Raw genomic sequence first — 10244 nt, 5'->3', positions numbered from 1 at the left:
CATACATACATATACCTATCTATATACACAAACGTTTGTAACAAAACAAAGAAATTATCCATTCAAAAGGGAAAGACAAAAGCTACTTTTAAAACTTAATGTTATTATAATCAGGATCGGAACATCAATAGTTTGGAAATTTATCAGAATCAGCCAAGGCGGACTACCGTATCGTCTATGCCCAACTGTTTATTGGAAATGGAAGCTCCTATGGAACTTAAAAAATTGTCTCAACAATATTCGATACAGATTCAGATTATCGTTCAGGACAGAAAGTTATACAAACATTGAAATTGCTCAATACCATATGAAGGAATGGTAAGAAAGCTCGTATCCGAGTTGAAAGCTTCTTTTGGAAAACATAAAAATCAGATCAGACCTTCATTAGTGATTAAATTGAGAAGTCTAAATGAAAACGAAAGTGCATAGGCAGTCGAATTGACTCTGTTGAAGGGTATTCAAAATCAAAAGCTTAAGATGCACAAAGCTTTTTACCAAAATATATACAGTAATGGCATACAAAATTGGCGAACCATCGAAAGAAATCTTTTAAAATCAATGTATTATATTGATTATTAACTAGTTGAGACATCTTTGGAATTGGAAACCATGGAGCCTATAGTTCATCCTTCGTCTATCTATATGTTCCCACATTTTTCTGTTTTTGATTTATCGAATGCATCATTAGCCATTGAGGCCATCGATTGGGAATATAGATATGTCTATATATGGGAAGTCCACCGATCTAAATTCATTGTAAAGCTTTAAGATACAAACGTATAGTCATACATACATAGATACATACGTATTCAAGCAATATAATTTGCAAGCAGCATTTTTTAAGGACAAAAAGGTAAGTAGGTTAGTTAGTTGCTCTACTTAAGGGTTTTGCAAATTTAATGTCTCATCATTAATGGAATAATATACATGTACATATGTATAGAGTTGGGATTAACTTTCTGGTTGTATTCTACCTGTATTTTAAGTGTCTGTTCCATTTCTATATATAACTAAATACATATATGTCCACCATCCGATTTATTTAATTAACCTTTTTTCCGTTTGTTTTTTTTTTTTTGTGTGGTCGTAAAACAGAAGATGCCAACATTTTTTATAGCTTAAAGCTTAAATACCAAATCAAATATATTATAATTAACAATAATAAAAAATAAAAAAGAATAAAACAACCACCACCACCAACAACAACACATAACACTAATAATACTATATATGTATACACATATATACACATATTTGTATGGATATATATGCGGCACACATAAAATTCAAATACGAACGGCAACACCTTCTCAATAAAGCATCGTTATCCTCATTATCATTATCAACAGCTCTGACCGCCAAACCGGATTTGGATTTGCTTTTTGGATCTGCTATTCTCGTTATTGTTGTTGTTATTTGAGCCAAAACCTACACACACACACATACACACACTCGAAACAAAATATACATACATTGATTTGAAACAAAAAAAAAAAATATATATATATATATACATATGTATATTGGAAAAAAGGCACAGAAAAAATTCATTAAATATATTAAAACAAGCGCAAATTAGAAATGCAATGCCCGAGATCGTCTCGATATTTACATTTTTATCGCATAATCTACGAATTTTGACGCTTTTTGCCACTGTTTTTGTATTTCCCAAATCAAACGAAACAGCCAAAAATTAAATTTCAAATTTAAACAATAGATACAACAATAGTAACAATAAAAAGAACAACAACGACACATCTAAAGATCGAATGCCGACAATAGATTCGAGTGAAAACGTGCAAATCCCATAATTTAATTGTTTCAACATTTAAAAGTCAAATTTATGTGACAAAAAAAAAAAACACAGAACCAGAGCCCAGAGGGTCAAACTAATTTTAATCTCATCGATAGCTTATATACCTAAGGGAGAAAATTCTAAAAAAAATCAACATGTTCTTGCGCCTTTATCGGATCGAAAACTAGATTATAAGTCCATATAGTTAAGTTCTGTTAAGTCACAATAATACCATTTCAAATTCTGTTTATTTGCCCATATACCCTGAGTCAAAATAGAGTATACAAAACTAGAAATATAAAATCAAAGTAGAAACTAAGACCAAATTAGTCAAAGTTGGGACTGTGATTTTCGGTTTTCGATTCGTTTCGTGTGGCCAGTGAATTATTTCGCGCTGCTGTCTTTAATTATGCAAAAGTTTCTATGAATGGAAACTGAGAAAAAAACCAACTAAAGAGCAGCCAGTTAAACAAACAAAAACAAAATTAAAACAAGCTGAATTTACTTCGAAGTTTATACCCCCTTGCTTACCGAACAAGCAATTGTGTTTCTTAACGGAGAGTCCACTGTAGTTCATTTCTTCAATCAATTTCCTTGAATAGATTTCGTTTTATTATAAGTTACTTTTCACTAAAAAGACTGCAATGGATGGTTTTCGTTTGCAACTATATGTTATAGCGGTCCGATTCGACGAATTGTCAAACTTGACTTCAATTAGGCAATTAAATGCTTGAATACCAAGTTTCAATTTCAGTAGCTTTCTAATTGAAGTCAATCAGAACAGCCGAATCCTTAAGTCGATCAAAAATGTGTAAGTATCTGTAGCTAATGGGATCGGCAACGTTTTCACAAGGGTATAAAAAAACATTAGTTTTTTAAAAGGATATAACTGCGTTTTTAAGCATATGGTTTTAAGTTTGTTAATAGAAGGCTTAGTGAAAAGATTTTGCAATTGGATACTCTAATGTTTCATAGATTTGATCCTTATTTCACATTTTATACAATATTAATTATAGTCTGGCCTTATATCTAGTTATCTAGTTAGTTATAGAAATTGGTAATAACTTTGAATTTATATCTTTGTATATAAATGTAAACATCTTCGAGTATAACCTTCTAGATCGAACATTTAAGGATAAGTAAAGAAAATATGGAAAACTAATTTCAATAAATTGATTCCCGGTTAGTCTTGTTATTTGCACTTAAAAACTTTATTGAACTTATTATTAAACTCTTAATGTTTTTGTGTGGCGCTGTCGTTTTTTCAAATTGTTTTTGGAACCTTAAAGTTATCATCGTGTGTGTGTGGGATAGAGAGTGGTTGGTTGGTTGGCTGACTGACTGGTTGATTGGTGTGCTTGGACGGAGGGGAAGGGGGTAAAGGTTCGTCCAAAATGTGGGACCGCACACATGCATGATCGCTGGATTTATCGGCTCAATTATGCAAGCTAAAAGGCCACCGCCGACCCGTAGACAGATTTGTCGCATTTGACGCGATAATGCACACCCAAGAAATAGCCACACACTGGCCAAATGCCGCCAACTGGCCACTGGCCACTAGCCACTGGCCATAAAAGGTGCGATAAAAACGGAAATTTCACAAGACAGAGCGCGGCAGTAGCAGCCGCAGCAGCCGGCAATGATACCAAACGACATCGCCTCATCTCTTACCCTCATCCTCTACGTCGTCGATCGCTCTCTCCGTCTCTGTGTCTCTTTTTTCTTCTTCTTCTATCTATGTGTGTCTCTTTTGGTTGGTTTCTCACCCAAGTTGGGTCGGCAAAGACCAAACGCTTTGAAAGCCGTCAAATCGCTGCTCATAATGGACGCCTTATCTCTTCAAGAATTGTATTAACTACTACCGGAGTTGGTTTTCTGTTTTAGAGACTTTGTGATCTCTCCCTCTCTCTGTTGCTGTGTCTAAATTGGTTGCCATTTATAATGGATCACATTAATTTGTTTTTTATTTTTGGGGACTCGCCAAAAAGTTGTTTTTCTTTCGTTTTTGTTTTTGTTATCAAAAACCTGTAAAAACGGAAATGCTCAAGGCTGAAACTAAACCCAGAGGAGGAGGCAATGACATAAAAGAACTCTAATCACTCAAAGCACTAAATATTTAAGAGTTTTCCTTTAAATGAAAAAGTGGACACTAATGTGCAATAAAATGTTAATGCGATAAATGTTTCTTAATTGTAAGAGGGATAAAGCTATGCATTTGGTTTATTCAACATTCGACAAGCATCTTTTTTTAGCTTTTGGATTTCATTCACTTAAATGCAAAGTAAATATTGTAATTTAAAATCTAATTCTGGGTGGCAAATTTAGATGGATTTCCTTTGGCAGCTTATCATTTTTTAAGGATATACAAAGTCAAGGGCGTAACGTGGGGGACAGCAATCATCAACAATTAATCAACTCTTTAAAACATTTTGATTTGAATTGAGTAGTAAAATATAATATATATTTTTTTTATGAATCGAACTAAATGATTTATTAAAAAACATAAATTTCAAGATATTTTATCATAAATAGAACGAATTCTTCAATAATTTAAAAAAAAAGAACAACGCTTCATACCTTGTACAAAGTTATGTTTAGTTTTTAGTTTTAATTAATTTGAATTTATATAAAATAATGCCATCAAAAAGCTGCAAAAATCCCAAAAACTTTTTTATTTTTGCGTTTTCCTTGGTTGATATGCCCCTTGTTCGTGAGTACTGCTTATAATTGCAAGCAGTCTATACTACGAATGGCACTGCTTGTTGCACTTCCGTTTCTTACAATTAGTCCATATAAACACTGCTTCTGCTCAATAAAAGAGAACGCAAGAAGCAGTGTCCAGTTAAATCATCCTATCCCCGTTTAGTCTCAATGTCAGAGACAAAAAATAACAAAAACGAATGCAATTTAATTTTGTTCTATATATAATATGTACTTCTTATGTAGTTAGGATACAATATTTTTTCACGCTTAAAACTAATTAACAAATTAATTGCAAAGAAAAAAAAATGGTTTGGAAAAAAAAAAATGGGCAAAAAAAATGTATGTATGTTTGTTTGTATATATGTATAAATTGTTACGATACTGCACACTGAAATCACAACCAAAGGCCACAAAGTGAATTATAGGCCATTTATTTAATAGGCCAAAATGGCTGAAATGCTAAAACTATTCCGCTTAGTGGAAGTGGTGGCCCGAGGGGAACTTGTCGGTGTATTTGTATTCGATGAAGTGCTCGAGGCGCTCGACGATGGTGTCTCAATGGGACTGATTGGAGCTGACAACATCAGCTCGGAGGCTGGAATTGCTGGAACTGGAACTGCCGGCCTGTTGTAGAGAGTGGCCAGGGGCATTATTGGCGGCATGGCGGCAGCAAAATAGGCATAGCTAAGCGGATGGGCTGGATGATAGGCGGCTGCTGGCGGAGAGGATGGTATAGGACTGGACGCCTGATGATAATAACTTGGCGATTGATGTCCTTGCGAGTCCTGCTCACAGTCCTGACGCTGGCGTTTGGCTTGTGGCGAATCACAGCTGCTCACACTGGAGCCATCATCGCCATCAGACTCCAGAGTGGAGTGGGAGGAGGAATTGTTGGAGCTAGTGTTGGTCAGCTTGCGTTTGCATCGCGATTGTCCCGACTCGCGGAAGCCTTTGGCAAATGGATTATTATCGATCTTCAGTTTGGTGATGCGATCGTTCTAAAAATAAAAGAAAAGTGGAGATTTTTGTTTAGTTTTTCGGTTTGTAATACGATAGGAGACGGCGTCAGTAAGTCGTTGCGAAAAACCACTTGAGTTCACACTCAATAACAATATCCTCTTCTGTCTGTCTGTTTGCTGTCACTTCGAAAAGGCGACAATTTCTTAGTCCATTAGTGTTTAGTGTTTGTCCACCTCCCCCCCGCAGAGTCTTTGTCTGTGTGTGTCTCTTTTATCCAGTCTTTCGATCTTGCTGAATGAAAGTTGAGAGAGAGAAAATTACCCACCTGATAGGCTGTCACGGCGACAAATTCCGTTTCGGGAAAAACAAACGCCTGCTGCGGAGCCCAGGGCAACTGGGTTAGTTCACCGCTGCGTATGATGTGTAGGCGTGGCTGATACTTATGCATGCTGGCCAAAACGATCTACGGGAATGGAGCAAATGACAATGATTAGTCAACAATCCAATCGATATAATGAGATAGATTTAAAACTTACATGTCCATTGCTATCTAATGTGTTATTGGTCAATTTGACCTTGTTGAAGAGCAACGCCTGCGATTGCCAATGGGCTCCAGTGGCCGGACTATCTGGATGTAGATACATGCGCTGAGGACTCTGGGGCTCGGCACCGCCGGCTGGCACCCATTGGGAGCCAGAGAACTTGTAGCGACAATCGCCAATGGGCACCATTTCGAGTAAAACGCAGTAGCTGGTCTCCTCCTCCAGACCGCTCAAAGAGACACGCATCGAAGGGAACATACGTCTGTTTAAAAAAGAAAGAAAAGTGAAGTTGATAAAATACTGCGTACATAAATCAAGGTCGCATAAGAACGGGGCGGACTGTCTATTATTTATTTCTATTCTTTTATACCTTTTCTTTTTTTGATTTGTGGCTTTTTGGGCCTAACAAGTGTGTAATTATGGAATCAGAACAGGGCAAGGGCAACATCGGTGTGGAAGGCGTTGCCGCAATATATCGATTTAAAAGGTAACGCAAACACAGTTCCTTACTACCCTATACCTTTAGATATATGGATATTCGCCTATCTATCTACACATACACACACACACACACACAATGGACATATAATTAATTGTGATTTGAAAAGATCTCGCTGAGGCCTGGCGCCAAGCAATTAGACAATATCTCAAGTCAAGTCAAGTCAAGTCATCTTAACGGCTTCCAAATGTGCCACTCAATGCATGTCTAATGAGCCGAGAAAGTGTCTCTCGGGCTCCAACAAACTCGGACTCGGACTTGGACTCTGACTCCCAACTTCGACTCATAATTATGTTAATTTCTTTTCCTAACTCTAAGCTGCTGCTGCTCGGTAGTCGAAATTTACTATCAAAACTGTGCTCGTCGTTACAAATCGTAGACATAATACACACATATGCATATCTCCAAGACAATGTGAGACCATTGTGTGGGACAAAAACGTGTGAAAAGCGCAGGTAGAACGATCAGCAGAGCAGCAGCCCAGCTAGCTGAGAGATCAGCTCACTATATAACGTTCCGTTTTCAAAAAAAAAAAAAAACACAACTCTCGATTGTCAACGACTATGAAGAAGAGATTTTTATGAGCTAACCGGCGCCAGGTCGTCGTCGTCGTCGTCATCTTTCCCATCTTTTCTTTTTCATCTTCTTCGACTGAGTCGACCGGCACTTGTTGCACTTGTGTGTGGAATGTGTGTATATGCGTGTGTGTGTGTGTGCTCCTGCTGCGTTTTGAATTATCGCTAGGCGCCACATTAGGCCCGGCCCGGGCCCAGGGTTTAGGGCCCTGGCAAATATTTACTAGACACTTGACTTTTCAAGTTTGTTGGAAAACTCGCTCGGTTTTTCTTTCTATTTGCATAGGATGCACACACACACACACACACACATTCACATTGAAGGCAACGCGAAAGATTTTATTTCTTGTGAAAATTGGTGAAAACTGCCTATATATATATATTATCTATATATGTACATATATATGAATGTTATATCTTACCTGCCACTCTTTGTGATGATCATTTCGGTACCGATCTTATGGAATTGTTGCCACAGATCGTTATTCTCCAGTTTGGCTTCAACGCCCGGCAATGAGGGGCGGCTGGGCAGCATGATTTGCGGCTGGGGCATGTTGAAAGGCGGCGGCAACATAGCCGGAAAGGGATCTGACAACACAGAAGAGAAGAGAAAAGCAAAAAAGTTGTTTGGTTAGTTCGTTAGTTTGACATGGACTTTCAGCGGGAGAGCAAGCGGAGTTACTATGCAAAAGGAGGAAGATCTACCCAAAAAGATGGTAAGATGGGAGCTGTGAGGTTTATGGACTCTCCGAGCCATGACATGAAGGAAGACATGCCATAACATTTTAGATTCAAATTCAAATATTTTAGATGAAAAATTATAATTGCTACTGTCAAGGGCATAAACATATATCCTAATTAAAAGTTTGATAACCACCTCTCTCTCTCTCTCTCTTCCACTCATGTAATCAGTTAACTATATATAATTTTGCCGTCGGCAATCACGGATAACTTACCTGGTATACGCTGCATAATCTGCTGACGATATAGCTCATGGGCCAATTGTTGTTGCATTCTCATATCCATTAGTTCTTGCATGGAAAGCATTTTCAATATGTTTTCACTTGACGACTTTAAAAAAAAAATATTACAAATTATCCCGATGACACACACAAACAGACAATCTCTTTGATTCTGACACACTTCACTTGAGATTGATTTTTTTCTATATGTTCCGTTTTTTCTTGTTTCCTCTCTTGGGAACGATGCGCTCTTGGGTTCTAGCACGCACGAGGTTTCGCAACGAACTGATCTTGAGTTGATCAACTTTGGTGCTTAGCTCACTGTGCGTCGTAGCCAGTTTTCAGCCCGAGCTGGCCGATCAGCTAGCTACCTGCCAAACCAGTTTACCCAGGGACCAATGCTAAGGTCGTTGCCGATTGGCTGAAGAAACGACAAGACCGAAAACACTATATATTGTATTCACTCTAACAACGATCTGCACGCCATTTTGTGGAGAGAAAAACGAGAGACTGGATCTTCTGTAGTGGCGAAGTTAACGCTTAGCACTGTTGATTTTCATCAGCCACACAGTTTTTCTGCGCCGTTGCCTTCACAACAGATCGATCTACACCTCTCTGCCTCACTTGCTCTCTCTCTCTCTTTCTCCCAATCTATCTTCTTCTGTCTATCTCCTTTGGCTGGAATGGCTGATGATCGTCTAAAGGCATTTTGCCACTTGAATGTGGCGTAGTTTGTAATTCAGAAGTGAGATTTTCCACAGTGTGTGCCCTCTGTCTTCTGTCCCAGCTGCTGCTGCTGCTGTTGCTGCTGCTATTTCTTTCTTCTTTGGGTTTGCTTTTTGGAGCTGTCGGAAAATGTCCATTGGCATTTTCATTGCAGCCGTCCGGGTCTCTTCCGTTTGGCATGAGTATCTGTATCTCAAGTCTGGGCATATGCGTTTTTTGCCTCCCTCCTTCTCCTTCTTCTTTGTATTCCATCGTATCTTTGTATTTCTTTTTTTTTCTGTGGCATGTAATTAGCCCCTGTTAGGTGGGCCACCATCTTGCCTTTGCCGGGCATTGTCTGGGCCTTTTTGTTGTTGCTGCTGCTGCTCTGTGTATTTATGTATTTTATGCAGACAGGTGAAACATAAATTTCATTTGGTTTTGTTGATTGCCCGCTTTGGAATTTCGACATTTGCCTGCCTCTGTCTGCCAGAGATTGTCAAGCCTAAATACATTTACAATAAAAAATATATGTATATGAAAAAAAAAACACAAACACACAAAAAGAAAACGATTAAAATTAATACATTTTGTAGCTAGCAATTAGTTCCATTAATTAGTGATTCGAAATTATTGACCAAATTTGCTTGAACGCCATAAAGTGGAGAATTTCTTATAGCTAATGAAAATGGATTCCGAATTCCAAAAGAGATATGGTTCTAATAATAGTTGTATTCTTTAAATAAATCTAATTAATTTTATAAAAATGTCTTCATGTCAGATTTATTGAGTAGAAATCAGCTTTTTAAATAATATAACAAATGATTTTATTTTCTTTATTACTCTTATAATGGGTATAACCCTATGTTAAGAAGATACATAGGAGGATCTAGGGATTTAGTACTTCTAGAGTCATAGGAGGATCCAAATGCTCCGAAGTAGGGAAACTTTTTCCCTTAAAGTATGCAATAGGCTGAAAAGTATTAATGGATTTCAATAAAATTATAACTTTTCGTGTGAGTTTAAATTCAAAATTGTTTATAAACAAGGTTTGCTTCGAGGATTCTTTTTCAAAATGTTCTTTATATATTTTAAAAAACCGAATTCTTGAACTGCTTTTTGCATACATTAGGGAGGAAAGTTCCCCCATTTCACCACAAAGCAGGTAGCAGCTCTTCTTTTGTCAAATAATGCCAAAATGGGGAAATTTTTAATTTAGGTAGGAGCTCTTTCTATAGTTAAATCGATTTTTTAATACTTTATTTTACAAAGATTTTTTAAATCAGGCAAGATCATAGCATTTATGAAAGCAAATCCTCAAAAGTAAAGTATAAAATGTTAGGATTGCGACTAAATTTACTTTTCTTAAGGGAATTTGCATATATTTTGCATTCATTTGATTCTTAAGTCCGCCAAATTATAAACATGGTTTCATTGTTTCTTATTAAACTACTTTTTATTCACAAGGTTGAATAAAGTAAGAATATAAATTTATTTTACTTA

At 37.0% G+C, this 10244-nt stretch overlaps 1 protein-coding gene across 1 annotated transcript; it reads right to left on the bottom strand.

Annotated features, from left to right (window-relative positions):
- Positions 1 to 4829: 4829 nt before the first annotated feature.
- Positions 4830 to 8310, bottom strand: LOC6646334 (T-box transcription factor TBX6). The gene is made up of 5 exons (XM_002069012.3): positions 8031 to 8310; positions 7497 to 7662; positions 5995 to 6262; positions 5784 to 5921; positions 4830 to 5496 (listed from the first exon to the last, which is right to left on the bottom strand). Exons 1-5 carry the CDS (start codon positions 8119 to 8121, stop codon positions 4933 to 4935), a joined length of 1227 nt encoding a protein of 408 aa, XP_002069048.1. The 5' UTR covers positions 8122 to 8310; the 3' UTR covers positions 4830 to 4932.
- Positions 8311 to 10244: the final 1934 nt, after the last annotated feature.

Source organism: Drosophila willistoni, assembly GCF_018902025.1.
Source record: "Drosophila willistoni isolate 14030-0811.24 chromosome XR unlocalized genomic scaffold, UCI_dwil_1.1 Seg143, whole genome shotgun sequence".
Classification (NCBI taxonomy): Eukaryota; Metazoa; Arthropoda; class Insecta; order Diptera; family Drosophilidae; genus Drosophila; species Drosophila willistoni.
Note: the sequence above shows the minus strand (reverse complement) of the source record. Positions and strands in the feature narration are given on the sequence as shown.

Excerpts from the sequence above, each read along its gene's own strand:
- LOC6646334 (XM_002069012.3), bottom strand. The coding sequence starts at position 8,121 with ATGCTTTCCATGCAAGAACTAATGGATATGAGAATGCAACAACAATTG. Across the intron at positions 5,922-5,994 it reads CATTAGATAGCAATGGACAT|ATCGTTTTGGCCAGCATGCA; the intron begins GTAAGTTTTAAA and ends CCATTCCCGTAG. Across the intron at positions 5,497-5,783 it reads TCGCCGTGACAGCCTATCAG|AACGATCGCATCACCAAACT; the intron begins GTGGGTAATTTT and ends TTTTATTTTTAG.